This window comes from Grampus griseus (assembly GCF_964374135.1).
Source record: "Grampus griseus genome assembly, chromosome: 14".
NCBI lineage: Eukaryota > Metazoa > Chordata > Mammalia > Artiodactyla > Delphinidae > Grampus > Grampus griseus.
The window spans coordinates 31119876-31143908 of NC_139008.1; the positions used below are offsets into that span (position 1 = coordinate 31119876).

The window sequence follows — 24033 nt, forward strand, 5'->3', positions numbered from 1 at the left end:
GATTTTTACCAAATGTAATGAAAAGCCTTCGGCAGTTCCTTTTTTGAAAGTGTGCCTTATTTTTTTCTGTTGATTTGATGGTTTTTCTTATTAATTTATCTATTAGAGAAATGAGCCCTTTATTTGTGATGTGATTACAAATGTTTGTCCCAGTTTTTTGTTTTTTTTTTTTGCGGTACGCGGGCCTCTCACTGTTGTGGCCTCTCCCGTTGTGGAGCACAGGCTCCGGACGCGCAGGCTCAGCGGCCATGGCTCACGGGCCCAGACGCTCCGCGGCATGTGGGATCCTCCCGGACCGGGGTACGAACCCGTGTCCCCTACATCGGCAGGCGGACTCTCAACCACTGCGCCACCAGGGAAGCCCTGTCCCAGTTTTTTTGCTGCTGTTAGTTTGTCTTTTGAGCTTGTAGATATTTTTTTCCACAGAGATCTATGTTTTTTGTGGTCACACCTATCAATCTTTTTTATGGCTTCTGGAGTTTGAGTCGTAATTCAAAAATCCTTTTCACTCAGGTTACAAAATAATTTTCTCCTGTTTTCTATTTTGGTGGCATTTTTAATATTAGGAATTTTTCTTGGTGTAGAGTATGAGAGATGAATACAACTTCTCAAATGATTATGAGAACCAAAATTTAAGAACTGCCACCATTGAACTGCACCAAGATCTGACAAACTCTTTGTGTTGATCGTATCTGCTCATCATCCCGAGACTTCTGTCTTTCAAGTGTCTACTATACCACACTTAGTTGCCTTTTCCCTCTCCCATCTCATTTGCTTTTAAAATTTTTCATTATGAAATACATTACTTTAAAATATGAAATGTATTATGAAATAATTTCACAAGAGTAAATATCATGAGGGTATAAGGAATAATAAAACAAACTTCTCATGTAATAATAGTAATAAACTCCAGCTTTAAAAAATAGTTATTCCCTTCCTTCACCATGTACAGCATCTCTAGAAGTTTCTATCCCTCTGGAAGGTAGAGGGAGGTACCCTATGTGTTTCTGAATTGTTGAATTTCAGGATATTCCTACCCCCAATACCCTTAAATCCAGTGAGGCTTGACTTAAAAACCCCAGAGCATGTAGCTCAGCTACTGGGTCCTACCCCACCACCCACAAGTCTCAGTGATATCTGTGGCTTAGTGAATATACGTTCGTATACACTAGGGTCAGTGAAATGGGGAAGCTTCTTTATGGGTTGTAACTTCCTGGAAGAGTCTGGGACACAAGAGGGATTTTGCATTGTGGTTGAATGAGGGTCCCAGCTTGGTTTGAGTCTGGGCTCTATCATTAGCTAGCTGTGGCCGTAGACAAGTCATGTCACCTCTCTGAACCTCAGTTTCCCTATCTAAAAAGTGAAAGGGCTGGATTCTCCAATCTCTGAAATAATTCTGAGATTCTTTTACTTGTGTCAACACTCGAACACTTATTTAGAACTTTCCAAAATCCAGACAAACCACAATTATAAACAGCTGTCATCTTTGCAGAAAGGATTTAGAGTAATTCTCCAAAGCTGGGTGTCTCCAAGCCTGGCCAATGGACCAACTCTACCTGAATCAAATGGTTACTTGTAAAAACGCAAATTTCTGGACCCAACACAAGACCTTCTCTTTAATGATGGAGCCTGTGAATTTGCATTTTGACAAGCATGCTGCTGCTCCAGGTGATTTTGATCCAAGCTAAAATTTGAGAACTGCTATTCTAAAAGAGTTCAGTAAATACATTACGTATATAAAGAGTAAGCCAGCCAATATAAACATGTAGCTTATCTTCGGGATGCAGAATCACCTAAGACCATAGGGACAGAGAAACTTGAAACTGAGTTGTTAAGTGTCACTTGAAACTAAGTTGTTAAGTATCATTGTTTGTTGAAATGTGTAATAAATGGAGATAAAGTATCCCAGAAAATATCAAGTAAATCAGTGAGAAAATAGGATTTGCACCGAATGTTTGTTGTACAAACATTGATAGGTAAGGTTTTCCAGGAACAAGTCTGTTCTGACATGTGGGGTTCTCCCTAACCAAAGGCGGACGGGCATTTCATGACCCCAGGTTTCTACACCAGCGTTTCACAGAGCGTAGCCTGAGTCTGAATCAGTAGGGGTGCTGATAAAGATGTGCATTCTTGAGCCCCACTGAGCCAACCGAACCAGAATCGCTGGGGCAGGGGCCTGGGAATCTGCATGCGGTAACAAGCGCTTCAGGTGATTCTGATGCACACTAATCAAATTTTGGGACCATCTGCTTTAGAAGAGGGAACTGAAGCTGAAATGAGTGGAGACAGATTTAGATTTATAAGTGCTCAGTCATCAGAAGCTGATGTTCTCCAAGCAGTTTTGGCAAGTAGGCCAAACTGCAAGCATAGCACTTACGCCAGATTTCAATTAAACAATCAGCATTCCTACGACTCTGAAGAGGCTAATATTTGAAGACATAGTGGGATGGTTTATGTTTTTTATTTTAACTGGTTTTCATGTCCAATTATGTGTATATAAATCTATGGAAAAGTCCCAGTTTCCTTTAGAAGCTTTAATTTTCGGCATCAGGCCCCCCAGTCCCCTGTCTGATTTCATTTTCAGCCCAACAATGTTGGGAAACAGACGGGCATCTTTTGCCTTCACTTACATTGAGTAGTTTGGGAGAAGAATTGGAAAGGAGGGTTGCCTTTTGCCAGTAGGCATTTTTCTACAAGGCCCAAACTGTATAATGTGTCTGTAAAAATCAAAGGATGAGGGTGGTCACATCTATTTGCAAGTGTCAGAACTGTCTTTATTGAAGAGGTGAGCACTGAACCCCTGTTCTAAGACACAGCTTCTCCAAGCCTGTAGGGGTGAGGAATCCCTGTTTTGAGAGGTTAATTCATTGAATATTGAGAGATGGTGTCCTGTGAGGAATGGACAGGACCAAGAAGAGGAAGGGCTCAGAATGAGCAGAGGCGTGGAGGAACACACATTTAGGTTTGGATGAGTTAAGTCGGCAGTGCCTTCAGGACAAGGTCGTCATATTTCATCTCTGCGTTGATTGAAACCTAACCATCTGTGAGATGCAGCTCCAGGCGCTTCACATGCATAATCTCGTTTAATCCTCAGAACACTCCTAAGAGCTGAGTACTATCACTCCTATGACCTGAGTATTATTATTCCTTTGAGCTGTGTACTATTACTCCTATGCGCTGGGCACTTTAAGCGACGAAGAACCTAAGGCTCTACAAGGTTAACTAATTACCCAACACGCTGTTTAACTAAGAACTTACATCGTAGAATCATTGACTGTAGGAGTTGGGCTTGCTTCCCAACTTGGCAATGCCAGGGAGGCAGCTGGATATATGAGGTCAGAGCTCAAGGGAGAAATGGAGACCGAAGTTACATATTCTATTATTGGGGAGGAAGAAGTGTTCCTCTACCCTTCTAGATTCTTATGGCCGGTCTGAGAATTAAACCGACGTGAGGCATATTAACAAGAGAAAATCAAACAGAAGTTTAATAACGTGTATACGTGAGAGAGACCTGAGTAACTCTCCAAAATGGCCAAACCCTCACCTTAAATACCATCTTCAGCTAAAGACAAAAGAGGATGTTGAGGGTAGTGGTTTGGGACTTCAGAGGGGAGGAAGGCAATTCATATGGAGATGGGGAGCAAATGTTTGGTAAATAAACACCTGTTGGACCAGGCAGAGACAGTGTCCTACACTCTGATCTCTAGGCCCTGCCTAGAGTTTTCCTCACCACACTTAGCCCACCGTATTCTCTGCTGGTAGCTCTAATCTGGGAACAGGCCCTCAATCTAGTTCTTTCAGGCAGTTAGGAGGAAGGTCACAGTTTCTTCTTGAGTCTTTTGGGCCCTGATTGTTTTCAGCTTGAAGTAATCTGCATGCCATAGAGATTCTTTGCGGAGGTAAATTTTATATGTATGTATATATATATTTAATATTGTATATAATATACATGTATTATATAATACATAATTATCAATTGACAATCTGGGAGTTGGTAAGATCATAGCATCCTTCTTTCCATCCTCAAAGGAAACTGGTCCAGGGATGTTGAACTTGCCAAGGTAGACCAGGAAGACATAAGGATGCTCATAGATGTTGAGTTGCCATGCAGAGCAAGTTCTTTCAAGGGTGCCATCTGAGCATGATTTATGAGCTATATTTTGTCAGTCAAGCAGAATCCCACTCAGAGGGTTCATTTCCAGATGCTGAGTTCGATAACAGGTGTAGACCTCAAGGTTCGGTGAGCTGTTCTCTTAACTGGAATAGCGTCGTCTCCAGAGGACATCAGATCTACAGTGACCTGGTTTCTGAGATCCACCCCCACACTGCAAGTAAAGCTCAGAAATAATTGCTACCACATCAGAGAGGTAGGAATTTTACCCTTAATAAAAACTCAAGGAAGCAGAGACATCTTTTTTGTACTTGAAATGATCTCTTGTGAAACTCCTTTAAAACTATATGAATGGATGTTCAAGGCCACCCATAAAGTATTAAAAATAGAAAAAAATGGGGGAAAAGTTGAATAAAGTGGGATCCCAATTCTGTAAAGATGGAAGGAGAAGGAAAGAGAAAAGAAGAAAGGAAACTGAAATGAAATACATCAAAGGTTATCAGAGATATTGCTAGATGATGAGGGTTGTGGGCTTCTTTCTACCCCTTTTATACTTAACACATTTTCTGCAACAAAAGTATTTCTTATAATAAGAAGAAAAAAAGTTTCTTCTGAACATAATTCTTCAGTTCTTCCTGCATTTCCTTCGGGGATTTGTACACATGTTCATAGTTTACACACACTGAATCGGTGTCCATGCAAATCTGTTTGACTTTTCTCAGTTAAATCTGTACAGTTTTGTTGGACAATTATCACATTTAATGACTAGGAGATATTTCACTGAGCTAGAGGAAGATTGATTAATTTAACTTTTACTGCTATGCATTTTCATCATACCTTGTCTGGCATTGGAGGGCCCTCCAAGAAATAGTTATTTCAGAAACCTTGCTGATACCATTATTGTACCAATTTGTTCACAGTGTCATCCTACCTCATTTCTCAGACTTCTGTACAGTAAACAGCATTGTCTTTCTTCACTGTAAGGTTCTTTTATCTTGTGGACAACGCAAGTCCTGTAACTTCTTGTAGTGTTCTTTTTGCTTGGGTTTCTACATAATTCGGAGCTTAATTTATGATCTTCTGTTAGCAACTGCGGAGAGCTTATGGCCTGAATATCTGCTTTCAGACTTCCCCTAAGCCCTTACCTGCTATTCCATCTCAGAATTCAGTTCACTCAAATTGCTTTATCGATATGTTTAAACCTTCTTCTACTGCAGTTTGAATAACCTGCCTGAATTGTTTTGGAAACTAAGAGAGGTATTTCAAACTGATAGATACCATTTACTGGGAGCTTACCTATGTGCCAGGTACTGTTTTGAATGCTTTGCCTGCAGTATCTTATTTAAACCTCATAACAACCCTACGAGATAGTGATTTACAATCGAAGAAATAGGCACAGAGAGATTAAAATAGCTCGTCTGTGGTCACACTTGCTCCAGAGCCTATGCTTTGAGTCACAACCTAAAATACTAAATATGAACATTCCCGTAACAGTGCACAATTAGCCTATTTCTAATTACGCAGTATTATACAAAACCAAGAACTAATTTTGTTCATAATTCAAAATGTCTCTTTTTCCTTTGAAAGACTTGATACTGCTTTTAAAACGGTCAATATTTCTTCTTTTATTGAAATGGAGAAAAAAAATGAACTCACAGAGGATAACCAACCCAAAACAGGATGTATTCCTTGCATTCGGACACACGTGGTTAGGAAATTCTCCCTGGGGAGACTGAACAAGCAGGAGCTTCCTGGCAGATTCCATCTCCTTGTCTCCTTAGGAATCACCTCTGCTTATTGATTGTCAGATGCACATGGAGACTTCAAATGTGTCATCTCATTTCATCCTGATTCAACTCTGCCAAATAGGTGTTCTCTCCATTTTGCAGAAGGTGAAACTGAGGCTCAAGGAGCAGAAGCAACTTGTTCAAAGGTTACGTGATTGGCAGAGCTGGCATTCAGACTCAGCCCATCATCTCTTTCTACTCATGACATCTAACTGTCTGCTTGTCCTGACAAGTGAAGGATTCTGGGAAGGGTTGGACATCTTTGTTATGAGGCGTATGAGGCTAGGGGGGCGGGTGGAGAGGTAGAACCAGGGAAGTTGGCGCTCCTGCCCATCAGTGGCTCAGGTTTGGAAAACCTCAGTAGTGTGCTTCCTTTCTCTCCACTGTGAAAACTGTAAACAAGCTCCCACTGACCCAGGTGCTAAATGGTCTCGGTGTTAAAGCATCAGCCCTGTGTGTTCTCTTGCTCTAGCAGCAGGGGGAGGAGTGAGTTTTCCTGGTGCTGGGCTAGCTCAGGCCATGGGAGGCCTTAGCACAGGTTGGGAGATGCTGTCCATACCCCGTGGTGAGTGCTTGGGGCCTAGACAGCAGCCTCTGCCTTAGCAAGTCCAGCCTCATTCCATCGAGAGAAATGCAGGTGGAAGAGCAATAGGAATTCAGGTACCACGCCTCAGCTTTCCCCACTGTGGTAGTTCCCTGCGGCTGCCATAACAAATAACTACAAACTTGGGGGTTTAAAACGAGAGAAATGTATTCTCCCCCGGTTCTGGAGTCCAGAAGTCTAAAAGCGAGGTATTGGCAGGGCCACGCTCCGTCCGAAGGCTCTGGGGAGAAATTCCTGTCTCTTCCCGTTTCTGGGGCCTCTTGGCTTGTGGAAGCATCGTTCAGATCTCTGCCTCTGTCTCCATATGACCTTGTTCCTTGCGTGTCTCCTCTTTTTTCAAATATATTTATTTATTTATTTTTGGCTGCGTTGGGTCTTTGTTGCTGTACGCGGGCTTTGTCTAGTTGCGGAGAGCCGGGGCTACTCTTCGTTGCAGTGTGCAGGCTTCTCATTGCGGTGGCTTCTCTTGTTGCAGAGCACGGGCTCGAGGCGCGTGGGCTTCTGCAGTTATGGTGTGTGGGCTCAGTAGTTGTGGCTCGCAGGCTCAGTAGTTGTGGCGCACCGGCTTAGTGGCTCCACCGCATGTGGGATCTTCCCAGACCAGGGCTCAAACCCGTATCCCCTGCATTGGCAGGCGGATTCTTAACCACTGCATCACCAGGGAAGTCCCTCCTCTTCTTATAAGGGATTCTTCTTCTAAGTCATCAGATTTAGGACCCACCTAAATCCAGGATGATTTTCTCTTGAGATCCTTCACTAATTACATCTGGAAAGACCCAATTTCCAAATAAGATTACATTCCCAGGTTCTGGTGGATGTGAATTTTGGGAGGACACTATTCAACCCAACACACTCCCTTAGGCACCAGTGTCCGACAGGTGTCCGACGTGAGCACTGCCACAGAAAGCTCACCTCCGGGGTCTGTGGGGGAGGCCTCACCCCCCAGCGCTCCACCCGAGTATGCGCTGTGGGGAGTGACCTTGTAGTGCACCCCAATGCCCAGTGCACATAAATGCAGTACGGGCTCCTGGGTGTAGACCGCCACCATTGGGCAATGCGATTATTTTGCTAGCTAGTGTCCATCCCTGCTTCCTAATCTCAGTTGCTTAGTTGTCCTTGCTCTGTGCCAGACGCTCTTGTAAGCACTTTACCTATAATTCTTCATTTAATCTTCACAACCGCCCCGTGAGGGTTGGTACGTCCAGCATCTCCACTGTGTACACAGGGAAGCTATTGCTGGGAGTGAGGGAGAAATTATACTCTACTCTTCTAGCTTTTTCCTGGCTGGTTGAAGAATTAAATTGACAGGAGATAGATTAACAGGAGAAAGTCAAACAAAACTTTAATAACATATATACATGGGAGAGACCCAGGAGAACTGGGTTACTTACCAAAATGGCCCAAGCCTCACCTTAAATACCGTCTTCAGCTAAAGACAAAAGACGATGTTGGGGGTGGGAGTTTGAGACTTCAAAGGGGAGGAAGCTGTTCACATGGAAATGGAAGAGCAAATGCTTGGCAAATAAATGTTTGCTGCACCAGCAGAGACAGTGGGACACAGAGAGGAGTCTGATCTCCAGGCCCTGCCTGGTTTCCCCCAACACACTTAGCCTGTATTCTTTGCAGACATCTCTGGTGGTAGCTCTATTCCGGGAACAGACCCTTCATCTAAGTTATTTAGGCAGGTAAGGAGGAGGTAAAAAGAAAGGCTTCCTGAGTCTTCGTTTCTTAAAAATAATCAGCCTGACTTAGTCTTCATGCCTAAGAGACACAATTTAGGACGGCACATTTGGCCCCCCTGCGCTGTCATGCAGAGGTTAAGTCCCTGGCCAGGCAAGTAAGCTTCAGAGCTGGGATTTGAACTGACTGTAGCATTTATGCCCTTAACCACTATGCTGCATTGCTTCTCATTAAAAAATATATTCTCATTGTAAAAAATGCAGATAAATAAGCATCCATTTGACCACGTCCCAATCCCAAATCACCCCCACCCCCACCAGGTAAGCACTGTTATCTGTCTGATATACGTGCCATTTCTCCTAGACCTTTGTTAGATGCATTTGCATATATTTATATGTTCACACATAATTATAAAATTTTGTTCTGTGGGATGCTATCAAACTCTGTGCAGTAAGGCACAGTTTGGTTTTCAATTAATAATGTGGTTTTTTTTCCAAGAGAAATTAAATTTATTTTGAGCTTAATTGTGAGATGTAGCAAAAGCAGTGCCTACCGTGAAATTTATGCCATCAACCAAATACACTGGTAAAAAAATAGATGGGTAAACTATGCAAGCATCTACCTTAGAAAAAAATAAGAAGAGAATGTAACAACAAAGTAAGCAGAATAAAATTATAAAAATCAGAAACGAAATTAATGTAATTGTGGAGAATTGAAGGAGAAGAAAAATTTTAAGCTAGTTCTATGAGTTTTTTGGTTTTTTTTTGGCTGTGTTGGGTCTTCGTTGCTGCACATGGGCTTTCTCTAGTTGCAGCGAGCGGAGGCTACTCTTCGTTGCGGTGCACGGGCTTCTCACTGCGGTGGCTTCTCTTGTTGCAGAGCACGGGCTCTAGGTGCGCGGACTTCAGTAGTTGTGGCGCACGGGCTTAGTTGCTCCGCGGCATGTGGGATCTTCCCGGAACAGGGCTTGAACCTGTGTCCCCTGCATTGGCAGGTGGATTACTTTTTTTTTCTTTCACACACACTGTATTTTATTTTTACAAGAGGTAAATAGACTGACACCAAGCATTGTAAATGGATGGCCACAACAAAAGCAACAATGATTGCAATTACCAAACACGAAACACACTCATACTGTGTCATAATATTGACATTCAGTCCAGTAATCTTCCACTCTAACAGCTCCTTTACTTTGCAGTGAAAATTGATTTGTATATTTTTTGCCTCTGAGTCCTTGTGGGATTTTTTTTTTTTTACTCAAACAGAAAGTCACAAAAATTATAATCATCCTCATCAGTTCTCTCAGTCCCATGTAATTAATTTTTTTTCATCTTGATCTTTTGTTAGCACTTTTATGAATTCATGCTATCAAACAGTAAGGCACAGTTTGGTTTTCAATTAATAATGTGTTTGAGGCGCCTTCCATATCTGTAGGTGTCTTTTGCCTTCATTCTCTTTGACAGCTGGAAAGAATTCCATGGTTTGCATACATCACAGTTTATTAGACTGTTTCCCTCCAGGGAGCTCTTAGTAATATGGGCACGTTAAAACTCCATGATGAGTCCTCTAGGCACTTCTGCAAGTAATTCTCTAGGAATGATCTCAAGAAGTAGAATTTCTGGGTCAGAGTATTTATATCTTCTAGAAGAGGTTAATCTTATTCAACTGATTGATTGATTGATTGATTTACTTATTTTCTGAGTGACCCCATGGTGCAGAGCATCAACTTTGGATTGAGAAATACCTAGCTTCATATTCTGACTCTGATAATTACCAACTGTGTGACCTTTGGCAAATTAAATAACCTCTCTGAGACTGTTTCCCACATCTTTCAAATCCTGTCTCCCAGATTCCTTTGAGAATTAAATGAATTGACTTAGGGAAAGTAGCCGGCACTGTATCAGACACGTAATAGGGTTTCATTAAATATTGATTCTTTTCCCAGTCTCTCACTTTCATATATTTTCTGGCCTTTGAGAGTCCCTGTCTTTCAGTCCTAGTGTGCGGCAAGTTTAGCACGATCATTGTCACTACCAGGAGTGGGTTATGGTGCTTAAAAGCCAGCATCCTGGATTCGAATTCCCTCTCTGCTAACATTCAGCTGTGGGACCTTAGACAAGTTAATTAACTTCCTAGATCTCGTTTTTTTTGTTTATAAGATGATGGTAAGTATGATTTCTTCACTTCGGAAACATAACTTAGGAACTTGCACTTAGAACTGTTGTAAGGATTAAATGAGATATGCAGGCAAAGAGCAGTGTCTGGCACATAGGGAACATTCAGGAAAAGTCTGAACAAAGAAAACATTCTCTGTAACATGAGCATTTTTCATAATACGCTGTGCACCATGGAATACCTGCAGTAGAATGTTTACTCTGATCCCAACCCTTGAAGAGTATCTACTAAGAAACTCTATAAAAGATTTACGTGTCAGCTGGAATCAATACCTTTCCTATGGCAGAACATGAGTGGTAACATGAAGAAAGAATAGCATTTGCATAGTGCTTTATAATTCATCAAGCAAATTTATAGCCATTCCTTCCTTCAACCAGAGTACGACCACATGGGAGAGGTTGTTTTCCTTCTGGTCAGATGGGGAAATCAAGGTTTGGATAGGTGCACAGACTTACCCAAAACCCCACAGTAGTGCTCCTCTGACCCGACATCCCACCTGAGGACATGCGCTCAGATTTGGGAAGCCCTGCAGCAGTGCCTCGAGGATGCGTTGCTTTGGCAGGTGGTAGACAGGTCTGGGAGCACTGACTCTGCGGAACACCCAGGACTGAGACCTCCAGCCTTCGGTTTTCTCTTCTGAAAAATTAAAAGATTGCATTACATGATCTATCACCAACTTGGACAAGGTTAGTTTGTTAAATTCCATGTTAAATTCAACAGTAACGAAGAGGGGATTTTCTGTATCACTTTAACCTTTTCCTGCTTTTGTGGTTGTTAGTCAGTAGGCAAACTGTATGTTTGTATTGTGTTTGCCCTTGTTTCCTTCCCTCCTTCCCTCCCTCCCTCCTTCCCTCCCTCCCTCCTTCTCTCCTTCCTTCCCTCCTTCCCTCCCTCCTTCCCTCCTTCCCTCTTTCCTTCCCTCCCTCCTTCTTTCCTTCCTTCCTCCCTCTCTCTCTTTCTCCATCTCTCTGCCTCCCTCTCCCTCCCTCTTGTCTCTTAGTCTCTCCCTGTAAGTCCATCTCCCTCTCTTCATTCTCTCCCTCTCTGTCTTAACCTCTTTCTCCTTCTCTGTCTCTTTCCCTCACTCTCGCTTTCCTGTTCTTTCCTTTCTCTCTTTCTCTCTCACTGTCTTCCCATTTTCCTTGGAGCCTGCTTCCATCTGTATTTTTCCCTCCCTCGTTTCCTCCCTCCTTCTCTGCCTCTCTCTGTCTCAGTCTTACGGTACTGCACAGAATTTTCTCAGTTAAAAAGTAAATATTCACCATCCATCTTTTTTACCCAATTCACAGTGAATATTACTGGAAGAATTAATCAACACAAATAAAACTGACAACAACAAAAAGCACACAGAGTGAAATTTGTTATTGACTACAAAGTCATAGACGACTTGAATCTTCTTGGCCACTTTTGCCTCTCTGAACAGTTTTGACCCAGAAGAATTGGACTTGGTGGCAACCATACCCACAAAAGAAAACTCAAAATGGCAGAAGTTATAAATTAGTAAAATGTATTATGGTCCAAATTCTGATCAATGAATCAAATCCTTATAAAATTCCAACACAGAAGAATTGATCCCAGTGAAAGTAGTTTCCAAAAAACTTGGAAACAATTCAACTATGCTATGCGAGACATCGATCTAGGAATTAAATTAATGTAACAGACTTTGCTCTGAAAAATGCTTCCTTAGTGAAAGTGCATCAGTGTGGGTACAATTCTGACTTTGAAGTTTGTATTCACAAACTCAGAGTCATAATGTGATTCTAGGCCATTTTCCTGGAGCCTATTTTAGACCATCCCGTGCTGATGTCAGGTACAATCTCTGTATGTATTGAGTGTCTCCTGCCCAAGCAGGCACATTCAAAGGTATCCTCAGGGGTACCACTTCTTGGCCCATGAATGCCCTTCACCCACTAATAGCCCTGTGTCTGGGTGCTTGATGATGACCTGCACCATCGCTTCTCTGCGCAATGACATCATCACTGCCCCAGCAAAGTCCTGAATTTGCACCAGGGTGTGCAATTTCCAAAACACCTTCACTCCCGTTTCCATCCATCCAATATCCAGCCCTGTGAATGAGCTATTCCCCCATCTTACAGATGAGAAAACTGAAGCTCGAAGAGGCCCCATGACTGGGTCTCATTCATAGAGCTGGCAAAGGTGGACCTGAACCCCGTCCACTGTTCCACAGTTGCCCAAACGTGCTGACTGACCTGAATTACTGGCTGACGTGCTCCTCCTCCTAGCGAGGCTTTGATGTGCCCTAAAGAAATACATTCAGTTCTCATCAAAGAGATTCGTTCTTTTTAATTAATTAATTTATTTATTTATTTGGTTTTGGCAGCGCTGCGCACAGGCTTTCTCTAGTTGCCGTGAGTGGGGGCTACTCTTCGTTGCGGTGCGTGGACTTCTTGCTGCGGTGGCTTCTCTTGTTATGGAGCCTGGGCTCTAGACATGCGGACTTCAGTAGTTGTGGCTCACGGGCTCTAGAGCGCAGGCTCAGTAGTTGTGGCGCACGGGATTATTTGCTCCGCGGCATGTGGGATCTTCCCAGACCAAGGCTCGAACCCGTGTCCCCTGCAATGGCAGGCAGATTCTTAACCACTGTGCCACCAGGGAAGTCCCCAAAGAGATTCTTAATTCTCAGTAATGCTTTAGACTAGACCTCCAAAACATACACACATAACACACACACACACTCTGGTTTCATTAATTCATCAGAACAAGTCAATGTCTAGTTAAAGACTTCTTGAATGTTAATGAATGAATAATTAATTTTAACTATATAATTAGCCTTTAAATGTGCTGAGACCCCCAGAGAGCATCTGAAAACATGCATGAGGAGATGATGAGCTAAAGCCGGAAACTTTTGATTAGGAAATGTCAAGCCACTTGACAATACAAGTCCCTTTCCCCAAAGGGGCCATGCCTTGACTGGGGGCCATGGTGTCCCCTCTTGTAGGGAGAATCAGCTTTGCCGGTAAACAGTCTTGGGGCCAGGAGTGAACATTCAGGCCATCGTGTAGGTACAGGAGAGACCAACGGAAGTAACAGGGTCAGATCTACACACTCCAGAAAGCTGTGGCAGCTCTTCAAAGCTGTCAAAGAATCTGGCAGGAAACTGCTGGGTTAAAGTGGCATGGAGCGCACATGACAGTCCTCCTTACTTTGCTTCTTGGCAAATTTGCAGAGAGGAGGTCTTATTTCCCCCTCTCATTCTGAATTACTGTCATTTTTTATCGTTTGCTTTCCTTGAGGGCTGCGGGTGACAGGGAGAGGGTGACAGCACCCACACAGCCTCCGTGATGCCTGGCGGGGGGTGGGCACATCACACAGCCAGCACAGCACAGCATGAATTTTCAGACTCCGGTTCTGTTCCAGCCCTTGCACTGGGGAGCCGAGATGTCGTTTCATTTGTCACAAATGTTTGGAGCAGTGCTCGCCCTTCTGTAGGGAGCAGAGGCAGAGAGGCGGGCTGGGTAGGGCCTCTGTCCCCATCACGGTTCTCAGACCGGATCTTTGAGCCTCACCCACCCAGTGGAAGAAGCACTGAGCCAGTGACAGCCAGTGGCTCGGTAGGAGCTGGGAAGGCAGAGACATAGATGATCTCCCCTTGAAAAGCAGGAGAAGAAAACACCAAGCAGAGAAACGTCACTGTGTTCCCTCCCTGTGAGCCCTTAAGCTTCCAGCTGATGGCTCTGAGTTCTGAGGGGCTCTTCCCTCCCGTGCCAGCCTGTAATCTCTGTGTTGTTCCAACTCCAGTGCTGCCAATTACGCTGCAGCCTAAGATGTCACTCGGTCTCCCACCATCGCAGCTCCAATCCCCCGAATGCTTTTGGTCTAAATTGGGCTTCAGGTGGCCTTTTTCTCTTTCTGACCCCCTACCCTCAACCAGAAGCTGTGGCCATCTATGCCTAAATGTCTCCCAGACATGTAGGATAGGATGTGTTGAGGGCAAGAGATGTTTTCTGTGGAGGTGACTCGAGACCTTACAGGGCTATGCATCTCCTGGGAGAGAGATGAAACTGAACGACCCACCAAATCTTTTGAAACTGACGACTCTGGTCTGATCCTTCCACTTTTTTCATAACGCTGGGCTTCATGTAGAGCTGTAACCCCCAGTCTGAATCTCAAAGTAGTAGACAGAGCTGTTTCCATTTATTCCACAAGTTTTATGGGTAACATGGTCAGAGTAGTTAGGTCTGTGACCTTTGTCATCAGACTGTGTCAAGTCCAAATGCTGCTTTGATGCTTACCTAAGCTGGTCAGCTGTGTCCCTTACTTTACCTCTCAGTGCCTCCGTTTCCTCAGTCCGTGGGGACGGCAGTAGTGCATCCATCTTTGCTCAGTTAAAAGGACTCAGTGAAATGAGATAATGTGTATAAAGTATTCAGGACTGGATTTGTCCCACAGAATGCATAAAAGTTGTAAGCTCCTTTGCTGTGAAATCTGAATTCAATTGCACACATCTGTGTGTCTTGAGCATTTGTTATGTGCCGGGCACTGCGCACACATCTCCTTATATAACATCGCTTTACTCCCAACAGCCCTCGAAGGGCAGGTAACGTCTGCTCCACTTTGCAGCGAGAAGAATGAAGCTCAGAAATACAGGTGCCTTGTTCCAAGTCTTTGAACACAAAGCCCACTCTTGAGGATGTCAGTGCGTTTTACATCTTTTCTTTTCAACAATGGGAACATTTTTCCTTCAGTGGGAAAGAGATCAAAGGCACAGGTCTTTGAGTCGGAGCAAGGAGAGCCCAGGGCCCTCGCTCCCTCCACCTCCCCCGCCCACCGGGAGCCACCGTGCCGGCCACTTCAGTAGCTGCCGGCCACGTGCGGCCATTTACACCAGAATCTAAATTAATGAAATGAAATAAAATTTAAAACTCAGGTTCTCAGTTGCACTAATCACACGTTAAGTGCTCAATATTTCCATCATCGTAGAAAGTCCTCCTAGACAATCCTGCCGTAGAGGGTTTGTGTTCAGAGTTCGGAAATACTGCCGATGAGCTTCAGGCTGCCTTAGCCTCTCAGAACCTCACCTGCTCATAGACAACATAGGAGAAAATAATAATAATAAATTTCCCTACTGGGCATTTGTGAGGCCCCGGTGGGACGATGTATGTAAAACGCTGTGCACTTTTGTGAAGCATTGTGCAAACAATGGCCTTGTCTATCAGAGGACTGTGTAAGCCCCAGGATGTTTTTAAACATGCAGGTATCTGTGGCCATTGCATTTAGACCCCAGCTCTCTAGAATCATCAATGAGGGACAGAAGTCACAGTCCACATGGCCCTGTGGTTTCCTTCATGTGTTGTCCTCACTTTGGTCCTGACGTGGCCCTGAGACCACAGAGAGTCTCCCTGGCCAGACCGCTCTAAGAGCGTGGCCGCCAGCCACCCAGACAAGCCAGCGTGTGGTTGCTTTAACTGTCTTTTGCAGCTGTCCTCGCTCTGACTTGATGGCATCTTGCATTTGCAAACTTTGTTTTCCGAGAAAACTTCCCTTTTTCTTTGGGCTCATCCGGCTGTTTCTTGCTCAGCTGAAGATCTGTCATGGAATATGGTAATGATTTGCAGAAATCTGTGCCTGTCCGTAAAATATGAGTTTAAACTGCTGTTGGACAGCTCTCGTATGAATGCCAGGCACAGTTTTAGATTTCCATTGCAGAAATGCATCAGTGTGTGGTGGGTTAACAGGATGGGGAGGGCTTTCACCCCATGAATACCCACAGGTGGCCTTAACATTTGAATGTACCTAAACGCACCTGTGTGTGTATTTGTTTGGTTTTTGAGGAATTGAGAGAAGAGAGTTGCAGGAATCTTAGAAAGTGTTACTAAAACCCCGGTTCTCGCCATCTCCATGGCAACATGAAGTATTGAGGTGGCAAGCACCCCAACTTCATTAAGAGTACACATGTTGTCCATTTGTCCTGAAGTCCTCAGGGTACACACGTTATCCAGAGTCTCACTTTCCCTCTTGAGATTGACAGAAGGTGACTCTTGGCTTGCAGAACCGTAGGATGCCACAGTTCAAAAGGACCGCAATGACAACCTCATCTCACAGATGAGAAACCAGCAGTGCAAAAGAAGGAAGTGACTTTCCGAGGTGGCATCATCATAGACGTAAATGTAGACTAGAACTCAGATCCCTTCCACCTGCTCCCCCGCCGCTCCTGTCACACGCCGTACTGCCATCATAACATAAACCAACCTTTAAAAGCCCCCCAACCTGTATTTGCATGGGTCTCAGCATGGCTGGCTGTCCAAAAAGGGTGTTTCCTCTTGGTTCGACAGCTCTGTTTGCCATTTCTGTTGACAATGCCCAGTTTTTCCCCCTCTTCCACTTGGATGATCTGATCCCCTTTTAATACTCTCAGAGTATAAAGCTAAGCCTCCAGCCCTACAGCCCTGAGGTGAAAGCTTCAGAGTCTTTCTGTTGGTGAGACAAGCCTTGTAGTCTTGCCCCATCTCTAACCATTACAGAAGCAAAAAATTAAAGTGAAGAACACAGCTGTAAACCTTCCAAATAGTTTTCTTCCCATAGGGAGTCCTTCAGCAGCTGTCTTTGGAAGGATGCAGCGTTTGACATCCTCTTCCTGCCACTTTTATTTTATTTTATTTTATTTTATTTTTGCTTCACTGTTGTATGTCTTCTTGTTAGGGAGTGAAGGGCAGTAAAGTTGAGGAAGTGTCAGGAAGTTGAGAACTCTCCCATTTAGTTTTCCTACCTACATTAGAGTTGAGATATCCATCCCCTGTATTCAAGGTTGATCATTTCAGCCTTGTTAAATAACTTTAAAAATTGGAAACAACATACATGCCCACCAATAAGGATGTAGGTCATGAATTAGACACAGCCGTGCCTTTGAGGGGATTACTGGGTGCTTGCCTTTTGGAGGGTGCTGACTGGGAGGGGTAAACAGGACTTCTGAGGTGATAGTGATGTTCTCTACTTCAGTCTGCATGGTGATTTCAAGGATGTACACATATGTAAAAATTTATCTAGTGCTTTATTCCATATAAGGTATACCTCAATAAAAATAAATGTACCAAAAAATTAAAAAGAGTGCTGTACACTGACATAGAAATACATTCACTATGTGTGGGGTTAAATGAGAAAAGAAAGCCATTGGTGAAATGGTTTGCGTGGTGTAATTATATTTGGAGAGTTGAAACAGGGTTGGCAAACTATGTCCCATGGGCCAACCTGTGTTTTGCAAATAACCTTTTATTGGAACCGAGTTGAATTCCTTCATTTATGCATTGTCGCTGGCTGCTCTCATGCTGTGTGTTAATTTCCTAGGGCTGTCATAACAAAGCATTACAAGCTGAGAAGCTTAAACGATAGGAATTTTTTGTCTCAAACTTCTGGAGGCTGAAACGCGGAGATCAAGGTGTCAGCAGGGCTGTGCTGCCTCTGAAGGCACTTGGGAAGGATCTGTCCGGGCCTCTCTCCTGGCTTCTGGTAGTTCCGGGGCTTGTGGCAGCATAACTCCAACCTTCACCTGGTGTTCTCCCTGTGTGCACGTCTGTGTCCAAATTTCCCCTTTTTATAAGGACATCGGTCATATTGGATTAGGAGCCCACCCTGCTCCATATGACCTCATCTTAACTAATTACATCTGCAATGACCCCATCTCCAAATAAGGTCATATTTGGAGGTACTGGGGGGTTAGGACTTCAACATACGAATTTTGAGGAAACACAGTTCAGCTTCATGCTACAACAGAAAGCTGAGTAGTTGCACCAGAGACCAAGCCTAAACGATTTATTATCTTGCCTTTATAGAAAAAGTTACCAACCCCTGTTTTAAAAGGAGTGTGTATGTGTGTTTGTGTGTGTGTGTATATGAGGTGTGTGTATACACACATGCATATAAACTTTGGAAAGTTGTTCACAAATTTATTAACAGAGGTTGCCTCTGAGTTATGGAATTATAGGCAATTTTAATTTTAATTGTATTCTTAATATTTTCTGCATTATTTGGGTTTCTAAAATTTATTATGTAATAATTTTTATAATATAAATGAAACATGTTTCATAAACATGTTTCTTAGGGCAGGAAGAGACATCATTCCTATTTAGTCTCTCTCCCCTTCCTGCACGAAACCATCTGATTCTCCTGTCCCTTAATGGTTTATTTTGTTCTAATGCAAACCTTTCTAAATAGGCCACTGCTCTTCCCTGTTGGGAGTGCTAAGGGCAAACACTTGCAAACCAGCATATTTGACTGTTTACTCACTTGGGCATAAGGATTCTTCACGTCTTTATTTAACTGCCTCTTGAAACTTTGAGAGAAAAGGTTCTGGCTTTTATCTCCTCATTAAAAATAGATCCTTTTATGCTGATGGGATGGAGCCGTCATGAATCATCATCTCCCATGTGAAAGAAAGTATGTGATGCTGGATCAGGCCTTAGGAGCTGGGCCCTGAGACGGTACCTCGCCTTCCCCGTGACTCCCTGGTTTCTTGTCATTGCAGGAAACTGGACGCTTTCATCTATGATGCTGCGGTCTTGAATTATAAGGCTGGGAGGGACGAAGGCTGCAAGCTGGTGACCATCGGAAGTGGGTACATCTTTGCCACCACTGGTTATGGAATTGCCCTCCAGAAAGGCTCCCGTTGGAAGAGGCAGATTGACCTGGCCCTGCTCCAGTTTGTGGGTGATGGTAAGACCTTGGTTGACCCCCTATTTCTGAGGGACTTGAGACCCTCACACTCTGTTTTCTAACTGGCTTTCCAGTAGATCTTTGGGTGGTGAGTTTGCTCACCAAAAGTATTTATTGAGTGCTGATCACATGATACCACGACTCTCGTAATGGAAACCAATTACAGACAACTCAGTAAATTAAAAGGAGTTTATTTTAAGGATGCAGAAGTGTCTATCTCAGTGAATTTAAGAAAGAGTTGAGCAAATAGGTTCAGAGGAAAAAACAGGAACCAGGACAGTCCTGGGGCCTCAACAGCAGGAATTCATAGGTCCTCTCTATAGAGCAGTGGCTCTCAGTGCGGGGCAGGGATTTTGCCCCCCAGGGGATATTTGGCTGTGTTTGGAGATATTTTTGATTGTCATGACAGGGAGGCTATTTGATACCGGCATCCGTGGGTAGAGGCCAGGGGTGAGGGATGCTGGCAAACATGCTACAATGCCCAGGACAGGCCCCCACATCTCAAAACACAGAATTAATCTGACCCCAAACGTTAATAGTATCAGGGTTAAAAAAACTCTGCTCTAGAGCAGTGACATTATGTAACAAGGCTACAATAAGTCCCAATCTCTATTTGCCAAATTCTAAATTTCAAATTCCAGAGGAAGGATTCCTGATGCATTTTGGGTCAAGCACTCTTTCTTGGACCCATCAGGAGTGAATAAGGGGTGGGGTTACGTTGTACTAACACAACAGCTCCAACTATTATCCTATGGAGGAATGAAGGCGAGCCAATCTCTATAAAGGGAACAGTGAGCAGAAATCCCATGGTTTTCCTCTACAGTCCACCTCTCGGCTGCCTATCGTGCAAAAAAAGGCTGTTTCCACCCTCACGGGGCTTACAGTCTAATGGGATGATGGTACTTCTGTACTCATAGCTGGTGATCTCACCGCAGCCCATTGTTCGCTAGCATGGGTTTTAGAATCCTCTCATGGCTCACATGGCATGCTAGTTACCCTTGGACTTCCCAAAACTGAGACAGGAAAAGCAAAGGCAGCAGAGATGGCAGGTGAACCCTTAAAACTTGAGTAAGTGTGAGTAGGCAACAAAAGCTCAGGGCATCGGGCAGAAGCTGCCTTCAAGAACGGTGGAAGCTGTATTCAGAGATGGTGCCAGGACAGGCTACGCCTGTCTAGAGCTGGTAGAGGACAGTCTGGCAACCACCGTGGCCAAATACGGTATTGAAAGGGGCAGAGGTTAGTGCTGTGGCTGGTGTGAATTTGAGCAAAGTGCATAATGCCTTACAGTCTCTACTCCCAGAATTAAACCCCGGATTCTCACAGTGCCATCAAGAAATCTAAGTGTGCCTTATATTTCTCTCCCAAACGAAAGCATCTGATTCTTTGAATTCCCTATAGGGCATTTGTACCTTCCTCAGATCAAGAGCCGTGTTCTCTGCTGTGTCATAGTGATTTGTGGCTGTGTTCCTCAGCTGTTGCTGTGAAATCTTGGAAGTACACGACAATAGCATGTATTTTGCTCGTGGGAGCACAGATTGAGTGGAAAAGCTCTGCCTCAGGCCGTGGTGGCTCCCCTGATGCCGCAAGACTATGGGTCATCTCTGTGGTCTCTGTTCCACCTATGTTTATTCTGGGTCTCAGGCTGAAGGGGCAGCACCTACCTGGGAAAAGCTCTTCCCTTGGCTATGATGAAGGCAAAGGAAAAAACACCTACCTGCACGTGCACATTTCAAGTCTCTGCTTTGTCAGATCCACGTCGGCTAACACCCTTCTGTCCAAAGTAAGTTCTATGGTCAAGCCCAAAGTATACTCTGGAGGTATACTCTGCCTTGTGTGGAGGAGTTTGGGAGTTAGATGACAAGGCCTGTGGACACAGAGAGGAGTGAAGCACCCCTCCACCACAGTGCTTGACTAAGCACCTCCACGTGGGGTGCGGTTCTCGGTAAACGAGAGTCTTGTTTCCAGCAGTAAACACTACAAAATCTTGAGCATGACAGGTGACTGGTCAATGAAGGACTGAATGGATAAATACATGCATGGATGAATGGTTGGTGTCAGGATGCATTTCATTTGACAGGAAACTTTTAAATATGATGGGTAGCTGTCAAATAAGTCAGTTCTAACTCTACTCCTACCTACCACTGCTGTCACTCTTGCAGCATCTATTATGAAATAGCAACATATTTGGGGAATAGAATATGCCAATCACCATACCGGATGCATTACATGTGTTCTTTAATTTAATATTCGTTAACAACTTTATGAAGTTAAATATTGCTTATACTCATTTTACAGAGGAGGAAACTTCAGCTCAGCGGGCTTGTGAGTCCCCTAGTGAGTAAGTGGCAGTCTCTACTTAAGGGGCCTTACTCTGGACGGGGTCGATCATGTAAGACTCTTGTTTCATTCAGTTCTCTAGGATGTCTATCAAAGTTGGCTAATCAGATGCTTGAGATATATAGATACTTTAGGAAAAAGTAATTGTGTATGTGTGAACAATATCTATTGTCCCATTTACAAATGCTTCTGTGAAAGGGGTAATTTTTCTTAGCCTCAGTTTACTCATCTTCAACTAAATGCAGAAATATTTACCTGATAAGGTTGTCATGAAGCCAAAATGAGAGGTTCTATGTAAAGAGCTAGCTAAGTACAGCCACCTGGAAATAGAAATGGTTCAATCAATGCTAGCTGTTGCCATCGTCACCCCCAGCGCCATCAACGCCATCATCACCCTGCTTCCCCTCCCCCTCCTCGTCGTTGTTGTCCATCCACAAATCCAGCATTCAGCACAGCCCGGTTAGCGTCGTGGTTTTGATAATAAGGTCAAGTTAGCATCATGGAAATGCGGTGCTGAACAGAAAATGTCCTCTTTGTGGCAAATTAAAAAAAATAAAAAGTAGCCAGATAAGCCAGAAAGCCAGAGGTGTGTTCTTTGTACGAGCACAGCATCCAAATTCTTGGAGATATTTTCTGTCCCGACTCGTGGCTTTTCTGGTCAGACTCTCTGGGCTGGAAAATGTGTCTTCACAGCTTCATCTTTAGAGACCGCCTGGGGGCAAAGACATTGGAGAGAAAATGATGTTGCTCCAGGGGGCGTCTTAAGATAATCTTCTCGGAAAGCGTGTCCAGTTCTGAATATCTCTCTAGGAGTAAATACATGAATTAACACATCTGCGTAAATATTTCACTTATCTCAGGCAGCTTCAGCAGGATTAATTATGCTTTGAAATTAGACCTGGAAAGAGCACAGTGCTGAGCGGTCCCCAATTATTATTCATCCTCTGGAATGGAGTGTTTATCTCTTGTTATAGAGTAGCTTCCGTGGACGATTACAAGTCTAATGAGTGTCAAAAGTATAAAAAATTTTCCTAATGAGCTGTGTAAGTATAACCTTTGAATGGAGTGTTTGGTTATTGTGAAACCTCCTATGTGAAGCCTGCCAGGCATTTCCCTAGGAAACAGGCTACTGATCTCCCTTAAGAGACGCACAGGGTCCCAGTAAGACTTTCCTTCCTTTTCCTGTCTAACTGTCGTGTTCTTTCTGGAACAGTGGAGTGCACCATGGGGACACTCAAAGGTACTTTTCAGCATTGATCATCAATACCCAGCATTTACTGAGAAACACACATTCTCAGGCACTGACGTTCCAAGAAGGCGATCTCATGGTCTTTTCCTTCTTTCTTTCAAGGAGCTTACAGTCCAGTTGGTTGCCAATGTATGAAACTAAAATATCTAATCTCAAAGTATGAACATATTTGTAATAATGCATATATATCTATGAGTCCATATATACTATATATGTGTTTATATATATACATACCTATATGTACTCTTTGGTATCTTGGGTAGGTGAGAGAATGCTCAAGGAGAAATATGAGATAGATCAGCTTTTTTTTAAATGGAAGAATGAAAAGACAGAATAAGTCATAAAGAAAACAAGTAAGATCTAGACAAAAATAAGAATAGGCCAGAGTTCACAAAGCCGCGTTCATTAACTTATCCTGCGACCAGCAAGTAACTGGTGGGTCCCTGTTATCACCCTGGCACCTAAAAGCTGACAGCTGAGTGAGAACATAAAGAATGAGTAAGTCTGGGACCTAAAAAAAATGGCATTTCTGGTTTCAAAGGGGAGGTTGAACAGGAGATCTCTTAGGCCCCAGCAATCTCATGGATTTCGTAATTTTTTTATGTGATTCTGGGATTTGAAGAGTCAGAAGGAAGATCATAGAGGTTAAAGCACTTTCGATGTATAGAGGCCAGCCAAAAGATATCAGGGAGAACAAGATGATATAATAATATTATTCAGAAGCAAGCGATGCTGAGAAAATAGAAGGAAACCATCGTTTTTTAAAATTTATTTATTTTTGGCTGCATTGGGTTTTCGTTGCTGCGCAGAAGCTTTCGCTAGTTGCGGCGAGCGGGGGCTACTCTTCGTGGCGGTGCACCGGCTTCTCATTGTGGTGGCTTCTCTTGCTGTGGAGCACGGGCTCTAGGCGCACGGGCTTCAGTAATTGTGGCACACAGGCTCAGTAGTTGTGGCGCACGGGCTTAGTTGCTCTGGGGCATGTGGGGTCTTCCCGGACCAGGGATCAAAGCCGTGTCCCTTGCATTGGAAGGTGGATTCTTAACCACTGTGCCACCAGGGAAGCCCTATCATATACTTCTATAAATTATTTATATGGTGTATTCCATTGCACTTATGTTTAGGTATATATGATAGATATCATATGTAAATATTTGAAAGATATGACACATGTATCTCTTGTATTCATATTGTATTCTAGGATAACCAACTCAACCTATTTTGCTGGGACCCTCCCAGTTTTAAAACTAGCTAGTGACCCCAATTATGTCATACTTGGGCATATATGAGAAATATCATATATGAAATGTTTTCAAGATTCCATCTATATCATTTCAGTTGGATAGGTGCATTGGGTTCCCTTTGTCCCTTTTGTACTGCAACTTTGCAAGCAATCGCCTTAAAGACTCATTCAAATTGATAACAT

The 24033-nt window shown here is 43.6% G+C and overlaps 1 protein-coding gene across 1 annotated transcript in view; it reads left to right on the forward strand.

The window, feature by feature from the left end:
* Positions 1 to 24033, forward strand: part of GRIN2A (glutamate ionotropic receptor NMDA type subunit 2A) — a gene marked incomplete at both ends in the record, with an annotated part of 362339 nt that overhangs the window by 304390 nt on the left and 33916 nt on the right. The window contains one exon of the mRNA XM_082671041.1: positions 18837 to 19024. Coding sequence (XP_082527167.1) covers positions 18837 to 19024 — 188 coding nt within the window. The remainder of the gene's footprint in view (positions 1 to 18836; positions 19025 to 24033) is intronic.